Source organism: Chinchilla lanigera, unplaced genomic scaffold (assembly GCF_000276665.1).
Source record: "Chinchilla lanigera isolate Chin_1 unplaced genomic scaffold, ChiLan1.0 scaffold00049, whole genome shotgun sequence".
Lineage (NCBI taxonomy): Eukaryota > Metazoa > Chordata > Mammalia > Rodentia > Chinchillidae > Chinchilla > Chinchilla lanigera.
In genome coordinates this window covers 6,140,211-6,163,686 of record NW_004955450.1, presented here as the reverse complement: position 1 = coordinate 6,163,686, position 23,476 = coordinate 6,140,211, and the positions used below count along the sequence as shown (strand labels likewise).

Sequence of the window (23,476 nt, the reverse complement as noted above, 5' to 3'; positions counted from 1 at the left end):
TGAACCAGCAGAGTGAAATGTGGACAGCAGGGTTAGGCATAGTGCTAACCGTTTTCACTGTTCAGCAAAATACTACAGAAACTTATGCCATGTGAAAATGGTGGAGCGGGGCTAAGGAAGTAGTAAATCCAGACATTTCGGATATGGCAGCAAAAAAAATCAAGAAAACATCAGATCTCAAACACGGGATTTGCAGGACCATCCCAAAGGTGGTGGGTGTCAGGGAGGAGAGTTACCAGATACAATAGTAACTTCTCCTTTTAAACATCCTTCCATATAAAATAGGAGCTAGGGTAATGTACCTAAATATTTTCTCTCAGAGATCCACATCTATATTATAACAGATGCAGATATCTGATAGAAAATATTTAACAACAGAAAAAGCTCCCCATTCTCAAGAAAGGACAACTCTAGTGACAAGACAATGAACAAGTTAAATCAAAATACAGCTAAATAGTAGCATAAACCAAAGACAGGAACAATCACGCAGGATATGGTAAGATCCTGTACATGCAACAACGGCTGCTGACTTGGGAAAGTATTTAAATTTGATCTGCAAAGGAGGGAGGACGAAAGTCACTAAATTAGTCATGGGGCAAAAATGTCCAGAACAGAGAGAACACAGATAAAAACAGAAAGATACACATTCCAAAAGGAATCCACACAATAAATAAGTAGTCTTAGGAGTTCCCAAGAGGTGTAGTAATCTAAATTTTCTAAAACAACTTACGCTTTCCACTGATATTTAAGGGGAATATTTCAATAATAAACACATGCCTTTCTTCATCGTAAACAACAGAGTTTGGTCTTCAATTTAGAGTCTGATGTAACTTTAGGTAAAGACTTTCCTCACTGACTCATCTGTGATCTCTATTTCCCTCTCTCTTCCATTTCTAAATACAAATGCTCAGTAACAGTAATGCCCCATATATGCAGTCATAGGATAAAGTATTAAAGTTGTTAAGGAAATTCTACATGTAATTGAGTAACAAAGGAGAACTACAGAGAACTAAGTTTTAAGAATCATTACCCTGATAAATGACAACTAAGACTCTCACTGAAAAAAGCAATAGCTATGTTCATGCACTCACAGGTCTACAATGATGGCAAGTTTGAACTATAGATTTTAAAGGGCAGATACAGGTATAAATAAGTGGAAGCAGAAAACCAACCAAAAAACAGATTTCAACGGATGCTTTTAAACATTTTTATAAATATAATTTTTTATAAATATAGCTGGCAAACATAGAATAGGTCCCCCTCATAAAGCGTAATGGTTAAAAACACAGATTCTGACCACAATTCATCTACAGAAGGGCCTTGGGCAAGGGACTTCACAGCTCAGTGCCTCAGACCCACTGGGTCAGTGTGAGGGTGGAACAAGTTAGCACAGGTGCAGCGTGTAAAGTGTGAGGCGGTGACGGGAACAGCCGCACATGTTGTGTAAATGCCAGCTACCCTTGTTACTATCCTTGTGGAGGTGTCACTGTTTTCAGGCAGTTCATTCTCCACCACAAAAAATGTCCACCCCAGTGGCAAATGGCCACATGACGGAGAGGATTCACAAGGAGGAGTATATGAATAGAAACCAAGTGGTCACTAAAGATCCTTCAAAATCAGACAGTGTAGGATCCTACAACACAACTCAGACCAGTGCTAGCTGGTAGGTCTCCAACTGTTCATCAGTCTAGTAATCCTTTGTCCTAACCCTCTCTTCTCAAGGACACCTCAGAAGTAAGACTCTTCTCAACTATTTAAACCCAGAAAAGTAAGGACTTTTCTTCTGAAACTACTTTTAAGTCTCATTAAGAGTCTTAGATGGGTGGGAATGTAGTTCAATGGTACAGCGCTTGCCTAGCAAGCACGAGGCCCTAGGTTCAATCCCCAGCACCACAAAAAAAGAGAAAAGAACATTATTAGTGGACAACGTCTGTAACCTCTTTATGTTTAATCACTGAGTATGGAGGTAAACATACCTACAGAGTCGCTGGTTGTAATATCAACTCCATGTATGAGGATGGCATTCAAACACTCAAGATTCCCCTTTGAGGCCACAACATGAAAGCTAAACAAAAATAAAATATTTGTTATGCCATGAAAGCTACCAAGCATATTTAAGTGTTATAGTAATGTCATTCTTTAACACACACACACACACACACACACACTTTTTTTTTTTTGTCTTTTTGAGACAGGGTCTTGCTATGCAGTTAAGGCTGGCCTTGAGCTCACTTTGTAGCCCAGGCTGGTCTCGAACTTGCAAAGATGTTCCCGCCTCATCCTCCTGAGTTCTGGGATTACAGGCGTGCACCACTATGCCTGACCTTTTTTTTTTTTTTTGGCACACATACTTTAAAGGTTATGTTAGGACATCTATACAGGTTGAAGTTCTCTAATCCAAAAATCTAAAATTTGAAATGCTCCAAAATCCAATTTACATAAAAGGACCATGCATTCTAGGAATACCTCCTAAGATCCACTGAAATAATCTAATAGTCAATAGCCTTGATAAAAAAAATTTATATTATAATATCATTAACTATTATTTCAATAGCAAAGCACTGACTCTTGGAGTTTAATAAAAGCATACTGAAAATTTTCTATTAGATTATTTTGTTTACTTTCAAATATATTGAAACTGACAAAACAAATGAAGTTACAACATAATGCTCAGGCCAAAGACAGATCAAAATATTTATCCATTGCCTTTAGACATATCAAACTAAACCTGACACAGAACAGCCTCCAAAACAAGCAAAACTACCCTGAAAGGCAACAAAAGAGCTGATGGTCTTTTTAGTGACCAATGACTCCACCAAATTTATCTTCTTGCTTAAAGACTTATATGACTGGCTTATTCCATTATTTCTTTCATCACCTAATACTTTATTAATCAACATTTACAGAAACTGTGTAAGAACTGCCCACATTCCAACTGGTAAATATACCAGGAGTTATTGTCAAAGGACACTGAACTCAGGCTGAAACAACCGAGGTGCTAAACAAGTACAATCACCACCCTGCAGATGCTAGGAGACAACCGATGTGAATGTGCTCGGCCTGGACACAGGTACATTCTGCCTCACACTCACACTGGAGGTTTCCCTGGCCATACCACTGGACGCTACTAGGCCCCACCAGTCCCTGAAACCTTCGAACTCTTATCCCCTGCCATTGCCTTCATTATTCTATACGGAATTTAACACTTTTATTATGTAAGTTCTAAGTTCATTTTCTGTGTGGTGCAACAGTCTCTCCCCAACTCCACTGCAGATTCAATAAAAGTAGAGATTTCTGTCTGTTTTGTTTCCTATTCTATCCTCAGAACCAAGTTTCAGGCAAATGTGGTTCCTTAAATGTATGAATAACTAAATGTTTCGAGACAAAATCTGAAGATAGCTTGCAAATTCATCTTCAAATAGTACGACACTGAGTCACGTGACCCTACTAGCATTATATCAGATAAAAGGCAAGCTACAGACCAAACACTCCTAAGTAAGGCAGGCTTGTACACAACTTGAATTAGAGAGAAAGAGAGGTTTCTCATAAAGGAAGCATAGAGTTAAGAGGAAGGTTAGTTCTCTTTTCGGTAGAAAAATTAAATTAAGGCTGAGGGTATGGTTTAATCTCTCTACAACACTGACATGGTAAATTATACTATTCAATGAACCACTGGAACCTTTTTAGGGACACTAAATTACTTCACACAAAGGTATGAGCCTCTGAACTGACTTGGAGGTGACCACTTATGTTCGCTTGCTTGTATTCATTTCTTTGCTCACAAAATTTGAAAACACTCCTTTGAAATTCAAAAAATCAACTCTAAGTTTTCTTTTTTAAAAACAAGGCATGGACTCCTACTCCCACAGTGGAAGAGAGAGGTAATTTGGACAATCACGACCTCTGAGGACGACACGATATAAGCATCTGCTTGAAGGAATCAGTGAGCTAACAACAACAACAAAAACAACTAGGCCAGGATGCAATCAAAGACCCAAGTCCAGCGAGGTGAGCTTTGTATCTGGGGCCCTTTTTCCCTATAAGTATTTGCTGATTCCAGAGACGACAGTTGCTAGGCTTAACACTACTTTGACAGAAAATTGGGATCTGCAACTCTGCAACTGGCGGCAGGGATCTCTGGTGACCCTTCCCCATCTGGGGTACCAAAATGATATCACATTTTTGTAATTCTTCTAGTACAAAGAATCTAACTCAAAAATGAATCTTAGATAATAAATGTCAAAAAAATATTGAACAAAATTCATTTAAAACACTAAAAGTAGCCCGGCGTAGTGGTGCATGCCTACAATCCCAGCACTCAGGAGGCTGAGGCAGGAAGATCGTTGCAAGTTTGAGACCAGCCTGGGCTATAAAGTGAGTTCAAGGCCAGTCTGAATTGCATAGCGAGACCCTGTTTCAAAAAGACAAAAAAAAAAAAGTTAAAAAATAAAAAAAAAAAACCACTAAAAGTATAGATAAGTAGTACAAAAATATGATGAAATAAAGTTTCACTGAAGAATTTCATCCCAAGAAAGATCTTCATCTTTTAACATCTTAACACTTTGGAAAGAAAAAACTGGAAAAAAAATCACTCATAGATATTAAATTGCCACTATTTGTACTGAGTCCTATAAACACCTTCAAATTTAGCAAAAATAGAGGCAGGACTCAAAATAACCAATGTTTCTGTAACTATCAAATTACCACTTGACAAAACTGAAACACTATAAACTTCAAACTTTTAAAACTTTCTTGCTTTAAAAACTAATTTATGATCATGCTTCACTACCTTTACTATATTTAAATATCTGTGCATTCCAAGGTAGTGACCTAAATGAAACCTTCATTATTCACTTCCTAATATTCAATTCTATATTTAGTATCTGGTCTCCAGTTATAATACTCTGAACAAAGCCATACAAGTATCAGACTGAGGAATTTTGGAAATGAGACTTTTTACCTCCAACTTTGGAAGCGTTCCTAGATAAGGCACTAACTGCTAACGGACTTTAGATCTAGATCTAACCTTTAACTCAAATGCGCCCTACTCCGGAAAGGAAGAGGAGTGGTTTGAAGATGGAGAAGAAGAGAGGGCAACATATACATTCACAAATGTATGAACACGCCGGTAGACCCCCGGAGAACACAAAAACTAAAGTGGGGATCAACTACCTGTGCCTCCCTAAGCCACACTACTCATTCTGCCTCCTTTGTGCTCTAAAACTTCTCTCTTAAACCAATGATCCAAGTAAGAAAATGAGGGTTGGGGGTATAACTTAACAAAACTCCTCAGGGACAGAAAGCATGAGTTCACATGCGATTTTTCATGAGATTAGAACACATTATTAATAACCTCTGTAAACTTTTTCCTACTTTTCCATGGCTGCTTTGGAGAGCAAATGTGGTAAGGAACACAAAAAGGCTTTTAGGTGAAAATGCACCAAATAAACACAGACTGTGATTTACCACGGGACCTAAACAACAAGATCCGCTAGATAGGATTCCGGTGTTCTCTTTCTACCTTGGACATCTTTAAAACTGAGAATAATTATCAGTTTTATCAGTTTTAAAAGTTTAGTAGTGCCTGTAATCTCAGCACTTGGGAGGCTGAGGCAGGAGGATCACAAGTTCCAGGCCAGTCTGGGCCACAATAGTGAGTCCAGGTCAGCCTGAACTACAATAGTGAGACTGTGTCTCAAAAGAAAGAAAAAAGAAAGAAGGAAGGAAAGAAAGAAAAGTTCAGTAGTGTACATTTTGGTAAATAAAGACTTTGTAACAAAAAATTAGCAGCCACGATTCACAAGTTTCATCGGTATCCCAAACCCCTTGGGGCATGCCCTCATCACGGGGAACACTTACGCAGATCTGCCCTCCACGTCTAGTTTGCCTGGATTGACTCCCTTCTTCGCAAGGATGGAGGACACTTTCTCCACATCCCCTCTTTCTGCAGCTTTCATCAATCGGTCATCATATTTATTCCAATCTGCTGCATGCTACAAAAGGAAAAGGGCGTACTGTGTTAGTGAGATTTCCTAGAGGAAAGAAACAAAAAGGAAAGCAGTACTGCACAGTACATCGTTCATTTTCCAGTTGCACTCCGAGTGTTCTCCCGGCTGTGCTAAGTTCACCAGAACAGCAGAGTTACACAACCTTCCCGGAGCACAAGAAGTATTCTCTTTGTCTTCGGGGCAGAGAAAAGAAGTAAACGCTGCTGCACACCCACCCTGAGCCAGGCAGGAAGGACTGGAACAACCCCAGGGTACTACAGTTATCATCTCCACTTCACAGAGAAAAAGGCAAGGCTCTGGAGGACATGACAGGACTTAGGGAGCCAAGCTCAACCGTGACTTCTCTGCTCCCCAAACACCGTGTTCTTCCTGTCCCCTAACTCAGACTTTCAGAGTTGGCTCTGAATACAGGCAGGTCTCCCAGGACTCTCAGAGGCAGTGGAGTTCTGCATATATTTTAAGAAACTGTATTTCTCCTCCACTTATTTAAGAGGTACTGTTAGAAATATATTTATGGAGGCAAATTACACATATGCAATAGAGAAAGCAATTCATTACGCTTACATATTAAGATAAAAAAACGCAGAAAAAATTAAAAAGTCAACAAAGTATTAATTTCTTAAAATCTTAAGATAGGAAACCAGATTATTTTCATTCAACATATTTTGCTTTCATAAAAAAGATTTTTAATTTTAACAGAAAACTGCACATATATTTAAAAATAAGATTACAGATAAGTCTTTTTTTAAACAGACGAATGCATCACACAAATATATACTTTAATTGTATCAGGGTTATCTTTAGCAATGCTTGGAGAAAATATACTCAAGACATTCTGAAGCCAGCAATTTGAAACACTTCCTCCTAACTTCAAAGGTTCAAACTGCCAATTATAGGTATTTATTGGCTCAAAATCTAAACTACATTTTAGGTATCACCTTTCTTCAGCATTAGAACCAAACACCTACTGCCTCTGTTTGGAGGAGTGGTAGTGGAATTAGATCTAAGAGATACTGCACTTTCAAATACCTACAGGATTAGGTCATGTTTAGCACCCAAATACTTGCCCTGAATTGATTAGTTTATCCCTACAAGTAGAACAGTCTTTATTTCCAAGTAAACTTGCTGGAGGACAAAAGAGGTGTTTAAATCACTAAAAATTCATAAAAATCCAAGGACGGGCTTTTTAAAAAGATACATGGGATTAAAGACTCCTATTATCAAGTGATTTTTAATTCTACTTCATCAAACATCACTTTCAGTTGTGGGCCAATGTCAGTTAACTGCTCAGTTATTAACATTCTGCCCTGTGCTTTTTATGCCCAGAAAAACAAAATAAATAACTTTGTTTTCTATCACAATGGCAAGTCAGGTAGAAAATAATGATGTAAAAAAACCCAAATCAATGAAGCAGTACATTTTTAAACAACACCCTTCAGAAAGCCTAACCCAGAATCTCCAGTTACCCTGGACTACTGGGTTACCTACTCTGTTCCTAGGAGCACAAGACAACCAACAGTTCATCATAGGCAGGCTTTCGTTTCTTGCTCCTAACAGCGACCGACTCCGCATTAAGTTACAACTCTCTGCAGCAGCTCACAAAGCAAGCCCTCAGACGAACTCCTACGGAGAGGCTCCGTCCTTCACATGCTGTGCTACACTTAGCTTGGATCTCTAACGATATTTTCTTCGTCTTCAGGATCTTTCTCCGCCTTCATAACGCTTGGGAAGTACTTTCCTTTGCTGTGCAGCGCTTGAGGGCAGCCCCAAGTCAGGTACTGTAACTCCTCCTATTTCTTATTGTTTAGAAGCTGTCTTTCAAAAGCTGTCCTTTTCAGGGACCCCACTGGAAGACGCGAACAGTGCCCTGCATCCTGCTGCCTCGGCACAGAGCACAGACGCGGCTGCACGATAAAACTGGCCACGTCCGAGCTGTCCAGTAAACACTGCGCGTGCTGCCCGTCTCCCATTGGTGGGCTCTATTTTAGATTCCATAGGACTTGACAGCTGACTGATAGGAAGGAGCGGCTAAGAATACATTGTAAAGGCATGCTTCTCCTCTGAGTAATAGATTTCAGGTCTACTAGGGAAAATGACTCCAGCATGTTATAAAACATGCTTGTTATATCAGAACAATTCGTGTGACATAATGACAACACTGTTAAAAGACAAATTTGATTATTTTACAAAACAATATTTAAAACCAGTTTCAGCCTCAGGCTCATCTATCATAAAGTTACAATAGTCTTAAAGGACAGAATCTAGAATTCTCTTTAGGCCAGGCGTGGTGGTGTATGCCTGTACTCCCAGCACTTGGGAGGCCGAGGCAGGAGGATCACTGCGAGTTTGAGACCAGCCTAGGCTATAAAGTGAGTTCGAGGCCAGGCTGAACTGCATAGCGAAACCTTGTCTCAAAAGACAAAAAAAAAAAAAAAAAATTCTATTTAAAGCAAATGTGTGTCACACTTTAATTTAGGGAAATGCACACACACAGTAACACTTTCAAATTTTCTCCCTTTTAGTACCCCGACCAGACCAGTCTCATTCTGCACACAACCAGGTTTCGGCTTACAACTGCTGCCAGTCTGTCTCCTCGCATGCTAAATGAGAAGAGACAGAGGCACTGCCAAGACATTAAATAGACTACACCATGATGAATACTTTTCAGCAAATTTTAAATTTAACTCGGTACTCTTAATTTCCAAGTTTAGCACCCTGCCTGTTATAACAAGTAAATATTTTATCAGTGGAAAGTCAAATTATCTGGATTTAGTGGATAAAAAACAAACTGATTAAACGCTAAAGGAAGCAAATACGCATTAAAGACTGAGTTAGACTACCAATGAAACTCTTTGGGGACAAAGCGTAGAACTTCTCCACCTTCTCTGCGATAGCCACACTCGCAACAACATTCCTCACATGACCGAGGGCAATGCATCCACCAACTTCAGGGTGTTGTGTTTTTTGTTAAGCCATTTTCTACCTACTGCAACAGTATGAGAATAATTTATATTTCCTCCAAAAGCACACATTCAGGAAAACTGTTCTATGGGAATGCAAAGCATTCCAACACAAGTGGTTATCAGGAGGTGGTAACTGCTATAATTATAGATCATGCTGCCAGTTAAAAATTTTGTTATGAACTTCAATAAGAAACCCGTTTCCTACTATTTCACTTTAAAACATTAGGCCTACATTCTAATTAGAAAATGCACAAGGTCACACATCATAATGCATTACTTTTAAAACAATGATTTCGTTTCCCAAACCACATGCACTATCACAAAGGATTCATGCGGCTGGACCCAGGGACTCCACCCAGACTCCACGCTCCTCAATCACTGTCCGCAGAGGAAAGGTGGGGTATAACCCAGGCCTGTCCTTTGGTTAACAAAGCAAGCACATTCTTTCTAGAAATAGGACAGTGAAGGAAATAAAAAGAAGTGGGGGCGGGGGGCAACAGAAGCCATGGAAGGAGCTGTCCGCACTCAGGAGACGGGATCTGTGTGCCCTGGTGGACCAGAGCTGCCCTGTGACCCCCACCCCCAGCCTCTGTGGCTTCATCTGAGCCTGCTCCACTCTCGTCATCACTGCTGTTTCCCAAGAGCCCCAAGTGAATTCCTGCCTTTGCTGTCCTGTATCCTGTGCCTTAAAAGGTTCTTTATTTACTTTCATTCAGGTTCTTCTCAAATGTCACCTCCTCAAGGAAGTTTTCTCAGACCTCTATATCTAAGAAGCCCTGGCTACCCTTCCTTTGCACTCTATCCCATGTCACTGTCCCTTTCTTCAAAGCGCTTAGCAGTGTCTGTAGTCAGAGCCCGCATTTACCTGTTTATTCGCTTACTGCCTGTCTCCCCAGTGCCCATCTAACTGGGGTCTTTGCTTTGTCTGCTTTGAAACTATAAAAGTGATTTTAAATTAAGTCATTTGGTAATCCCTAGATTCATACCCACACTAAGGACCACAATCCAAATCTATGTCATGAATCCTCTTTCTGGAATTGTTAACTAGGTCAGATCTGGACCACACATTGACTAGAACATAGTTCCCCAGTAAGCACTCCACATTCAGACAACAAACAGCTATTCACCTGAATCATGGTGGGAAGCCCATGAGCAGTTCATATGATTGCAACTTGGCCAACAAGACCTTACTTCTAGTCAATAAAAGATCTTTACTGACCCTTAACTATATATCCACATGTCAAGCCTTTCTCCACTGTTCTACAAATCTCACTAGACCCCTCAGAAAGCATTATAAATAGTGGTTAGAGAATATATTTTGGAGTCAAACTTGGTCCAGATTTCAGCTGTGCTCCCTACCTTCTGGGTACCAGTGGGAGAACTCATTTGTACATTCTGAGCCTCAGGTCCCTCAACAACAAAGCAAGGATAACAACAGAAAATCTACCTGTATAAAATCAAAGAATTAATGCACATGGAAGGTCTCAGCACTGTGCCTGCAGATATTAAAGTCCAAATCTGGAAGGCACTGGTGATGTGCCTCACTGGAAATACTGAAATTATTTTAAAAATTAACGAAGAAGTAAAAAAAAATATTGGGTATTCATTTTGCCTTCCATTTCCAGACTGCTGTTCAGGTCTAGATAAGTCTGTTCCCTCAGAAATGCATAATGAGGCCGGGGGTACAGCTCAGAGGCACAAGCGCCCACCTGGGAAGTACAAGGTCCTGAGTTCAATTCCTGGTTACAAAAAAAAAATGCATCGTGAAATTTGGTCATCGGTGTGACTGAGTGGGCCTGTAAGGGGTGACTCACCCTCCAAGAGATTTAAGACTTCTGACAGGACTGGATTAGTTACCAGGAGAGCTGGTTGTTTTAAAAGGAGGTTGCCCCTTGTGTTACGCCTCTCTGTTCCACATTTATTTGCTGTCCTGCCTTCTGCAATGCTCTCATAAGAAGTAGACTAGATGCCTCCAGAACTGTGAGCCAAAATACACTTCCTCCCCATCATTCATTACCAAGTCATGGGTATTCTGCTATAGCAACAGAAAATGGACTAAGACATGCCAACTGCAAGCACCACAGTGTGGCCTGTGCTACCTCGCACTGGCTACAAATCACAGTTGCCATTACCCCCTCCACTGGTATAGTTAATTTGCCAGAGCCGCCCACGGAACTCAGGGAAGAACTTCCCTTACATTTCTTCAGTTATTACACAAGGTATTATCAGGGATCAGATGAAAGCCAGGGATCAAGCAAAGAATGTGGCAGGGGTGTTACCATCTCCTGGAGTGCTACCCTCTACGGGCCTCCACCTGTTTGGCAACCAGGAAGCTCTCTGAACCCTGTCTTTTTGGGCTTTGTTTTGTTTTTTGTTTTGGAGACTTGATTATGCAGACAGGGTTGATTACATTACTGGTTACTGGTGATCAACTCATCCTTCGGCCCCTCTCGCCCCTCCAGAGGCTAGAGGATTGTGTCTGCTGTAAGACCAGTGTAGGCAGTTGGAGCATTATTAGAGGATCCTGCTGTTTTGACTTCTTACCCAGTGTTCTTTCTCTTAATTAAGCTAGTTACACTTCTGTAGTCATCTGAAAAAAAAAATCTTCCACCTAAAACTGCAAATATCTCTTTAAAATTTAAACACAATAAATTCAAATGGTTTTTGTAGCAAAAAAAAAGAAAAAAGGATGAAAATGTTCACACTGGCATATTCAAGCTTTTTGGAAGCATCTACCTCATGTCTAACATGGCACTGAGGCTACAGCAGTAAGAGACTTTGCCTAGTGGGGAACTTGATGCTCTCGTGGGGACACACAGAGAGTAAATAACCAAGGAAAACAAGAAACTACCACGTAAGCAGAAAACAGAAGACACGCAGGAATGCTGGAGGAGGTCAGGCTGGGAAACCGTGAAGGGCTGTTCTGAGAAGGTGATATGATGGTGAGCTCCAAATGACAAGAAGCAGCCTGTGAGGGTTCACATTCCAGCTGGAGGGGCCCACTCTGAAAGGAGCCCGGCATATCTGCCAGAAGCCATGCAGTGAGGATAGAATCAGCAGAAGGGATCAGGGAGATCAGGGCACAGGGAAGGCAGGCACCACCAGACCCAAGCTGTGGGATTTCTCAGTTCTACCATAAATATTTTTCTAAAGGGACTTCTTCAAAGTTTGAGATAACTGCCTTGCATGATGTTCTTCTGGCTACTTTAGAATGAAGTCTACAAAAAAGAATACATCCTGACATACTATTTTGTTTTTCATTTCTAAGAACGGATATTGAGCAATAACCAGCTGAATCTTAACTTGCCTTGAAATGTTTACAATAGACAGTTATTTTAATCCATCAGATATAAAAATCAACCTCACCCACTTTGGACCTAGAAACCTAAGCAAACTTTACAACTACACTAAAAACTCCACCATAAAAATAGCACCTAAAAAACCATCATAATTTCATCCTCAAGATAAGGGTCTTTGGAAAAAAAAATATAAATGTAACTTAAAAATTTCTAATGGAAAATATATGTATATCCTAAATAAAACACACCTATCTGCAAATCCTCCCAGAATATTTAATTGAAATGAAATATACAGGCTCTAATACTAACCTCTAATTACCAACATTCCCCATTACTAAATCCAAAACAGTCTCTATCGCAGCTCAAAACTTAGCAAGCAGCAGACAGCTAAGCTCACAAAGCATGAACATTCTTTAAAGATTAGGCTGCACAATTAACTGTTGTACAGTTCACTGGACTGATGATAGTTAGATGTTTCCCCCATTTTATTTAGTGCAAAGGTTACTCATTTTCCCTCTTATATAACGACAAATATAACAACAAATTACAGCTTATGTAATAGAAAAAGAAACACAGTTAAAATAAATGAGGGAAACAAAAACCATACGTCTAGCTTCATTCTCCCTAGCTCCTCACTATCTCCTTGTATTTCCTCATCCTTATCGAATGATGCACCACCGACCTCTCTTACCCTTCCACTGTATGATCTGAAAGTATGCAGTTAAGTCTGAATGCAAGAGAAAAGGAAAAATTATACTCTATCACTCGTTTTTCTGACCAAAGCAGTAACAGGTTTACTCCTGCTTTAATTGGGGCTCTCTACATTAAAATGTCAAAGACAAGCCTGGGCGTGGTAGCACATGTCTGTAATCCCAGCACAGTGGAAGATGAGGCAGGAAGATCGCTGCAAGTTTGAGGCCAGTCTGGGCTACAAAGTGAGTTCAAGGCCAGCCTGAACTGCAAAGTGAAACCCTGTCCCAAAAAGACCAAAAAAAAAGAGTCAAAGATAAAAAAGATGAGGAGGATTTATATAATCTAACTTCTTCAAGTCAGATTTTAGGTCGCTATGAATCTCAAAAAATGTTAAAGAATTGGAATCAGGAAGACTGAGAAGGCACGGCTTTGCCAAGATTTCCTACCCACCCAACTTGATTCTATTCTAGACTGCTGTATAAATACCAGACTGTCTAACCCTCTTTAACGCAGGTATTTGTTCCTTTATTATAACCGTCTAGGCACTCAAAAAGGTTTATTAAAAATACAGGCCACAGTCAGGCAAGGTGGAGCATGCCAATAATCCCAGAACTCTGGGTGGCTAAAGTAGGAGGATCTCAAGTTCAAGACCAGCCTGGGCAACTGAGCAACTTAGTAAGACCCTGTCTTGATATTTATATATTAAGGGGCTAGAGATATAGCTTAGTGCAAAGACCATGGGTTCACTCTCCAGTACCCCCTCAACCCACAAACACACACATACGCACACACTGAAAGTTTCCTCTCAAATTATAAAAAGTGTTTCACTCTTCCTCAAAAGAAATATTAAACTCCAAAGTAAATACATTCATATATATCAAATAGAACAAATTATAATGCATGACTGTAAGAATGAAGCTTCAGGTTGGTTAAGCAAGATTTTATTCAATATCCCCTTTAAAATGTAAAGCAATCTGTAATTTGGAAAAAATAAACTTCATGCTTTAATATTTTTAGAAAAATATATTCAAATTAGTTTTTAAAATGCCTAAGGGTCATGAGTAAAAAATTTTTAATACAAAGGTAAAAAGCAATCAAGGTCTATGACAGCAACCACATGAATGACACTAGAGACCAGCAGAGCCCAGCCCTAACTGCTGACCTACAAAGTAAGCAGCAAATAAAATAACTGCAACTAAATTTAAATCTAGAACTCTTTGAATCCAGTGTCCAGACTCTCTCTACTAAATAAAGTTGCCATTTATTTTTTGGTATGGACACATATACATCTTCTAGTCAAAAGAGCAACCAAACAGAGGAATAATAGTTTATATTTCTCTTAATCCATATCTAAAAACAATGGATGAGGTGGGTACAAACATACATTTACTCTTGTAAAAGAAGGAAAATTAAAATGTATGCCTGAATCTGTCATTGTGATATTAGGCTGATAAAACTTTTCAGAAAAAGGCTTTGTCTTCTTTTCCAAAGATATGCAAACATTTGTTTAAAACCTTCACGTGTATTATTCAGGAAAACTGACCTGACTATGTGCTCTGAAAAAACAATCTGAATGGCTGTGTAATAAACACTTTTAGTTATTGATTTCTACTAACCTAATAGAATCTCTGGCTTCAAACAATGCAGCATTGTCACTGTGAAATCTAACGTAAATGCAAACACTGGCGGAGCAGACAGTAACAGAGCAAACCCCACAGTACCTTCTCCGAGTGAGTCCTTTAGAGGTTGGCACACTCGGTAGAAGGCTGGTCAAGTTTGGAGCTTGGCAGACCAGTCTCTGTTGTCTACTCATCTCTGTCATTGTACGATGAAAACAGCCACAGGAAACACGCAATGAATACACACAGCTATGCTCCGCTAATGCTTTAGGTATAAATATAGGCAGCAGGCTATAGTTTACCACTGAGTTCAATTACTCTGTGAATGATCTTCAGCCAAACACACCTGGTTTATTAGCTCTAATCAAGCTAGTCTGTGTGGTTAGTCATCCTGAGATCTATCAGAAAGTACTCTACCTTCATATTCTGCTGTCTGTAAACTAGCACTGTGTATGCAGTGTAATCAAATTTTAAAAATATATTACACTAAGACACACTGCCATTAATTCCGCCCAAACTACTCACCCCTGCTTCTAATACATTTATCCCATTGCTCTTGCCACTCTGTGAAGCAGTCCTGGAAGTCTTCTTTCATCTCTTTACAAGGAGTAATAAAAAGTACACCAAATGAGCCAGAAATACAGCTCAGTGGCACAGTGCCTGCCTGGCAAGCATGAGGTCCTGAGTTCAATTCCCCGTACCAAAAAAAATACACCAAGTGCTGCTATCTAGTTCCATCCAACAGAAAGGCAGACTTGTAAAACCACTGCAGTGTGTTTTCATCCACCTTATTCCCCGCATCTGGCCCTGTGCAATTTCTGGCTCTTCCCTCAAGTTAAAATGACCATGAAAGGTAAATATTCTGAACCAGTTCAAGATATCACGGCAGCCATAAGAGCGTAACTAAAGACCCTCATGAAAAAGGACTTAAAGATCTGCTCTACAGAGTGGCAATCATGACAGGATAAGTATTTTTGAGGCAAGTAGATATATCTTGAGGGGAATTAATGGCAATGTGTCTTTTACTGAAATATTTTAAAAATGTAAACATTTACCGTATTTGCTGATCACACCTGGTAAACATGATGGCTAAATTCTGTTGCTGAAAACGCTTGGTACCATGGCTGAGCCGACGTGCTTGGTCACACACGAGCCTCTGTTGCTGAGAAGATACTGTGTAGATGTGATTAATATTTAACGTTAGTTGCCTGAAGTAAAGGACTCCCTCTCTGTAATGTAGGCTCCGGTCAGTCCTGTGAGGGCCTAAGGGCAAATGTGGGAATTCCCAGAGAAGTAACTGTGCCCCAAGACTATCACACAGAAATCCCGAGTCCCCAGCTTGCTCTACAAATTTCAGGTATTTTACCCCCTATAGTCACATAGGCCAGTGCCTTAAAGTAAATGAATCTATCTCTGTACTTGTGTATATGGTATTTACATATGTGTGCATATACACATACACATATACATATACGTATCCTATTAGTTCTATTTCCCTGGCAAACACTGATTGCTACACAGTATATTAAAGCAATATGCCCTTAACTTTTAAAAAGGTTGTGCTCTGTTTTGTCACACTTCTACATATGTAAGGAGTAGACATCTCCAGGTTATTAATTTGGGGAACATCCACATGACATATTTGGCTAATACAATGGTACCAGATGTGCCAAACATCACGTGTAAGCAAAGGCACTGAGCAGCGGTCTGAGTTGGGGCCAGCCTTCTCACTTCAGTCCTCTGCTAAACAACAGGCATATCTCAACGTGAGGGCTGCTCCTTCATCCAGCGTCCCCAGTGAGAAAAGGTCCAGAACACAGCCATCATTTGAAATACAACTGGAGCTCACCCAGTCCACACACAAAGTCAGTAGGAAATATTGGGTTTTTATTTTGAAAAGCCACTGGAATTTGGAGGTAATTATTATAACAAAGCTGAACACTGCAGAAATCGTTATCAGAAATGGGCTGCTACATTAACAATAACCTCCACCAAAAATAATAAAAATATGTGATGTCAGCTGTGGAGGTAGGTGGCAGACAGCAAGGAAACTGCTTTTAGAGATTGGAGAAATGGCAAACCACATAATGCAGTGGTAAATAAAACTGTCATATATAAAAAGTTGGACAACTTGGTAAAAAGACTGCAAAATAAAAGCTGTCATTCATTAAATGTGATAAAGCAGAACTGGAAAGATGAACTCAGAAACAAGACTTACTTGTAAGCAAGGATACACAGGAAAAAAGAACCTTGAAAATCTGGGGCTTGCAAGGGAGAGACCTGCAGCTATTTCCCACCTCAACAAGCAGAGAAGTGTTGTCCAAGGCCACGTAAGACATAAACTCAAAGCAAAGACCAAGTCAGAAGCAGAGCCATCACTCTGTTTAAGACTCCTGACCTGATGCTGTCCCTGGTAAACCTTCTCAGTGCAACAGACTGGCGTGGAGAGGAACCCCACGCACAAGGGAAGGGACCAGGCATGCAGCCCCAGAGAAGCCCCGTAAGTCCAACATACCTGTGTGGACATCTGGAGGAAAATTCACATCCTAAAGACGTGAAGATAGAACTACTGACAAACAGCTTTGGCAGAAAGCAGACAGATAAAAAGATAACAAACAACCAAACACCACGCCTACACAGCCTGAGTTAAGAACTATTGCTCCTTTAGATCATCTTCAGGACTCTCATTTCCCACAGGCAAGAAGCAGGCTGAGAAAGCTCCTCAGCCCTTACTCCATTCCTCAGCCAGGAAGTGCATATCCCCAGTACTCTGTTCAAATGCGGGCAAGAACCACCTATTAAAGGAAACAGCTCACAGGGGACACAAACTGGGGAGGTGATCAAGGACACCCCCTGGTGCCCGGCAAGGAGCCCTCATTCCCTTTCACCCAGCAAGACCTTTGCAGTTCCTCGGGCCCCGTGACTGCCCCTGCCTCCCTTCTTCCCCTTTCCTAACTGCAGTGTGTAATGTGCTCATCCCAGTGCTGAGTGACCACCACGGTGTGTTACAGGAAAGGACACACAGAGCATTAACTAGTCTTTTAGTTCCCTGATCTCTGTATCACGGATATGTATGACATGCAGTAATTTTAATGAAGTTGAGATTTCAAAACTAATGTGACTGAAGGAAATTCTTGAAGTATTTCCTTGACGAAGAAATATATTTTGAATGCAAGAGGGAAAAAAGTTAACTTTTGTGATGAAGAGGACAGACGGCAGATTATATTATTGTTCATATTTACCATTCCGTCTTTGGAAGAGGCTTGTTACATCGCTGCCCATGGACTTACAAGTTGTATCTTCTGCGGAGGGAATACTTGCCCCCCACATCTCATAGACTCTGGGAGTCGAAGCACCACCCACCTGACAGAAGCCCTCATTCTAACCAGTCATGCATGGAGCTTATCAGAATTGCTTACAGATGAAGATGACTTAGAGAACTTCAAAGCTTATTAAAATTGCAGTCTTTCTAGCTCCCTCTAGTGGCTATTAAGAGATGCTTTTTTTTTTTTTCAATTCAGTTTGGAAAATCAAAATGACCCAACTCAGAGAAGCGCAAGTATTTTATTAAACGATCTTTAAAGAATCTATCCACATGCAAAACTGAACAACTCTTTTAGCGAATTCCTAGTATCCGTGAAACAGTTGGCTCCACAGATACCTAGGCTGAGTTCACAGCTCAGCTTAACTGCATCAATTTTGTCATCTATAAAATGAAGCTAATACTATCTCATTATAAGAATTGCTGTAAATATATTTATAGTGTAGCTATGCTCCAAAGTAACCCTCCACATACACACAAATGCAAAGTAAGTGGTAGTTAAGTATTACTACTACCATCACCACCTCCACAGGACGCTTACTTATGATCAGGCGGCAACAATTACTACAAAGCCGTCAAATTAAAATAAATGTGTGCGGGGGGGGGGGTCTTGCTATGTACCCCACACAGCAATCCTTCTGCCTCAGCCTCCAGAGTGCTGGAATTACAGGTGTGCACCACCTCACTCAGCGAAATGAACTTTTTCAACGCAAATTTACTGTAGTCACATTCTTTCAGTAAATTCTTACTGCTCTCAGGACCAAAATCCTTAACACGGACTCCAAGGTTCTCCAGGGTCTGGCCCTTCTCTGTTCTGAAATATAACCCTGAAGTTGGATACTCACCCTCGAAGCCCCCCAATCTCTTTTTATAGTGCAATTTTTCAAAAATACCACGCTCCCTCACAGGGCATCTTGGAACAGTGCCCACCCCCACTCCGTGCTGCCTGACTCTAACTCATTTTTCAGCTTTCTGCTCACCTTTTTAAAAGAAACACCCTCTAACTGCCCAGGCTGAGTCCTGTCTCCCCCACCTGTCTGTCTCCAAGTTCCTCAAGAGCAAGGATCACAGGTTCTGCTTCCCGCCCTAGCCCCAGAATCTAGCCACTCAGCTTCACGTAGGATGCGTTTAAATATGTATTGAGTGACTGAATAAAGTGAAATTAACAAACTCTGAAATCCAAGAACTCTTTCTAACAAGCCTGACTGCTACAGATGAAAAGTGGTCAGATGAGTATAAACGATTTTCTAAGTATTATGTTTTACATTCCTTCAAGGACTAGCTGGTATTATAAATGCTGACGAAATAATGGGAAGAAGGGGATGGCAAAAAATTTAAAAAGAAAGCAATGAACAGAAATATGCTTCTGTACACTCACAGAAAAAAGAAGCATCTTTAAGAGCACAGGAACCTAAATGTATAATGATAATGCTTCAACAGCTCTAATTTAAATTTTAATAAATCTAGTATAGGTGGTTTGCTCCTTATAACAAATACTGAACCAACAATTTATCTGAAAACTGAGTGTTTTATGACTGTACTAGGGAGTTCACATTTCAAGGAAATCTTTGGTGAATGAGTTCGCAGAGCTAACAATCACCAGCTGAAGATTTCTTCGTTGCCTTGGGAAGTAGACTACACTTTTCAAACCAAGGCATCCCTAAAACTGCCTCAAAGTGTTTGATCTTTTTATGGATTAAACTTTCTATAGTAAGCATTCCCAAGTATGTAACAAAACTTAGCCCCAAGTAATTTTTTCTTCTATTCATTTACATCAAGCCAGAAAAAAGGGAGTGCTGGAAAGCCCAAGCAGAAAAACCTACAAGGTTTACAATAGGTCTCTCACACTAAAATCTTTTGACAGAACAATTGGTACGTTTATATGAAAGATATTTAGCTAATCCTACAACTCCAAAATAGCAATTATATTTTCCTCACAAGGTGCAGCATGATTCATAAAAAATCTAAAAATTAATTTTTCTTTCTTATGTTAAAAAGAAAATTATAGACTTTCGTGGGAGTGTGGTATTGGGAATTGAACACAGGGGGACTCTACCATTGAGCTATATCTAGATCTCTTTTTATTCTTTGAGACTGTCTTGCTAAATTGCTCAGACTGGCCTCAAATTTGCAATCTTCCTGCCCCAGCCTCCTGAGCCGCTGAGATTACAGACATGTGTCACTGTGCCCAGGTAGAAAATCAGACTAAAAATATTGCTCAGCCAAGGGCAGTGGCACGTGCCTATAATCCCAGCATTTGAGAGGCTGAGGCAGGATGATCAATGTGAGTTTCAGGCCTGCCTGGGCTACCAAGACCCTATCTCAAAACAAACAAACAAACAAACAAAAAAGTACAGCTCAAGTTTATAACAGAATCAGTCTGCTCTTGAGGCTTGTCCTGTCTAGCACTAGTAAATACTTAGTAATATCATGTGTCCTCTCCCATGGAGAATACAAATCACTCTTAGCAATTTGGAGGGGACACTACTAGGGACTGAACCTAAGCCCTTCACACTGAGTGAGCTACACCCCTGACCTTTTTAAATTCTTTTTTTTATTTTTCAGACAGACTCTAAGTCGCCAAATTGACCAGGCTACAATCCTCCTGCCTCAGCTCCCAGAATGCTAGGATTACAGCCAGGTACCACCATACTTAACTAATCGTAGCACTCTTTCCTCTGAACAAGATCTGTGTGGTAGCCGAGGATAAGGCAGCAGTCAGTAATGTAAGAAAGGCATAGTCCTCTCTATTGTCAGAGGGAACATCTGATGACAATGGCTGTGAAAGACAGTAGCCAACAACTCTGGGGGGCCCCTCTTTCCTCTCAGTCTGAAAAGGAAATCTTTCAACCTGCATGACCACAGGGAGGACTTCTCCTGATAGATCTAATTCTTCAGTATCCCCAGAGGTGGATGGTCTTTGAGCTGACTCAGTATATTTCCGAAATTGTCATTTAACCAAGAAATAGGAAACAAGAGTGGGGACACAGCAGAAGTACCTCCAATGCATCTGAATGAGAAGAGAGGGACATTAAGAAGGATGGAATTCAGGAATTCTAGCTCTGGGTGGAAGCAACAATGCAAGGAAGATGAAGCAGACATCAACCAAAAATGAGAATGCTTCATCCATTTGAATCTCAGCATCATTTCTCATTGTTTTGATTGTCCCAGTACCAACTGAGCTTCTGATAAACTTGCTTCCCTACTGGGAGACTAGAAGGAAGTATCCAGTCCACCACTCGGCTACTTAGTTCTCATTATAGAGTAATGAGGTGGTACGTAATACATCCGTGAACCTCAAGTGTAACTCTGCACCCCTAAACCCAATCAAGACTGAGTTTCTGCTTGTGCAAGCCTAAAGGGACTTTATCAAGGTGACAAAAGGCCTTGGCCTGGCAATGGGGCTGAGTTCTCCCTACAAACAAATTTTCATTCAAACTTTTACAAATGTATAAGATCTGAGGAGCACGAGGGAGAGTGTAAAAACCTATATAAATGGCACTGGTTTTCTCATCAGCTTAGAAGCACATTCTCTGCTGTCCTTTTTTATAATGGATCTAAATCTGTTCAAAATTCAGATTATAAAAAGACATATTTACTAAACTGCTCCTCCAATTATTTTCATTTCACTTGGCTTTAATTTTCGTCTGCACTAGAAAAAAAAATTACAGAACTCAACACACTGAAAAAGTTATAAGATTATAGTTTTAACAGTGTTTATAATATAAACACTGAAAAATAATGGAAGGAAATGAGGTGTGACATTAGAGAAGACTTTTTCTTTTGTATTTTTCCAGATTTTCTGTGTTTTCCACATTTTCTATAATGAATATTGTTCAAGTTGTTTTACTTGCAAGGAACAAGTGTACCCTTTCAGTTGCCTAAGATACAGGATTTAGTATAAGGATGTACAAAGGGCCACAGGGAAATCTCAGGAAAGCAAAACCTGGGAGTCATCGTCATCAGACTGAGCCCTAAATCTGAAGCTAGAAGCGGGCCTGGGGCCAGGTCTGTCCCGGATCCTCAGGCAGAGACCAAGTGGAGCAGCCGGAGGGCTCAGGTCCGCGGCTTCTCCACGCCCACCTCCAGAGGCCAGCGTTCGCCCTTTGCTTCCACCTCAGCCCACACACCTTTGTGGCACTACACCTTTGAGGCACTACAAACAAGCTGCAGCTCTATCTTGTGGATTAAATGTTTTTTAGATGATAAATGAAGTAAATATATGAAATTTTATATAGATACTATGTGCGGCTTTTAAAAGATCTAGCAGTACAGAGAAGGGAATATAACAGGAAAAGGTTCCTTCACTTCTGGCATTTTTTTTACCAAGCAGGTAAGAGGCAATAATAAATAAGAAAATTTACATATGTTTCCAAAAAAATTTTTTAAAAATTTAAAAAAGCATAATATCCTGAAGTTTTGCCCTTGTTCTATTATATAAGTAATTATAAGACAACTTTAAAATGCATATATCAAAAATAAAAATACATGACTTTAAATCACTTGACTTCATATCACATAGAAATAATATGAATCATTTTTAAACTGGTTCTATTTTAAATATTTTTCTGAGCTTTTCTGTCTAATATAAATTTACAAAATACCGCAACTTTGTAGAAAGGTTTTAATTCCTCTTACACGTTTAATCTGTTCCACTCAGGTAGAGGTGACGAAAGTGAGAAAACTGTGAGAATGTCCTTAAAAGCTAGAATCACCAAAAAAACACATGAGTGACATTTACGATATTAATCATTGGATATCTTCAAGTGATCCTAGAACTTCTACTTGATATGTGATCATGTCAGGTGACAGTTTTCAAATCTAATTTCAGAAATTTTCTTCAAAGAAGCCCTGAAATTAATAAAGAGAAGCTGCTCTCTTAGAAATCAAGGTAGGTGCTTTTCTCTGTCCCTTCTCCCCTAAGACACTTTACAGAGCAGCTCTGGGTAACAGGCAAACCATCTGCATTGATACGCCTGCAACAGATGCTGATGAAAAACAGATTCACAGACACCAACTCTAAATCTTCCAGACCCAATTCTAAAAGGGTGGTCTAGGAATGATACAAGATGCTTTCTAAAGATTTACAAGTTTTCCAGAATGTTTTTTTGTTTGTTTGTGTTTTTTGTTTTTTTGGTACCGGGAATTGAACTCATGACCTTGTGCTTGCCAGGCAGGCACTTATGCCACTGAGCTATATTCCCAGCCTTACAAGTTTCTATAATTAGAGAAAATAAAGAATTTTTTAAAGGGAATAATGAATATTTTAGTTTTACTATTTTGATTATTTCAAGTACTTTGAGTTGATCTGGGAACTTAATGTTGAGGATTTAAATATTAATGTTGTAATGACAGGTGCCTTTATGGGAGACACCTTAGATGTGGGATTTAGAACTTAAGTGCCAGATTTCCAAATGGGTTAACTAGTTTAATTTTCATGTTTTAGAAATATTTAACAATTCTTCAAAGTAATTTTGGATGTTTCATGTCATATTTGACATCAGGCAAGTACCTAAACGGAGATACATTTCAAGACTCCCATTGGCTGTCTAATAGTACCAAATCCTAAATG

The 23,476-nt window shown here is 39.9% G+C and overlaps 1 protein-coding gene and 1 long non-coding RNA gene across 4 annotated transcripts in view; one reads left to right on the top strand and one right to left on the bottom strand.

Annotated features, from left to right (window-relative positions):
* The window catches only part of Uaca (uveal autoantigen with coiled-coil domains and ankyrin repeats), a 73,075-nt gene that overhangs the window by 31,659 nt on the left and 17,940 nt on the right, over positions 1–23,476 (bottom strand). The window contains exons 1-3 of one of the 3 annotated variants that reach the window (XM_005393642.2): positions 7,497–7,673; positions 5,860–5,993; positions 1,977–2,065 (exon numbers count right to left, since the gene is read on the bottom strand). In XM_005393642.2, the coding sequence (XP_005393699.1) occupies positions 1,977–2,065; positions 5,860–5,993; positions 7,497–7,580 (307 nt within the window). In that variant the 5' untranslated portion in view covers positions 7,581–7,673. Of the gene's footprint in view, positions 1–1,976; positions 2,066–5,859; positions 5,994–6,074; positions 6,169–7,496; positions 7,674–23,476 lie in introns of those variants that run through there. The other 2 variants (XM_005393644.1, XM_005393643.2) reach the window with 2 other exon arrangements.
* On the top strand, positions 7,705–22,631 carry LOC106149611. Its single transcript, XR_001235916.1, has 3 exons — positions 7,705–7,783; positions 20,470–20,545; positions 22,565–22,631. It is a non-coding gene; the product is annotated as an uncharacterized LOC106149611 (long non-coding RNA).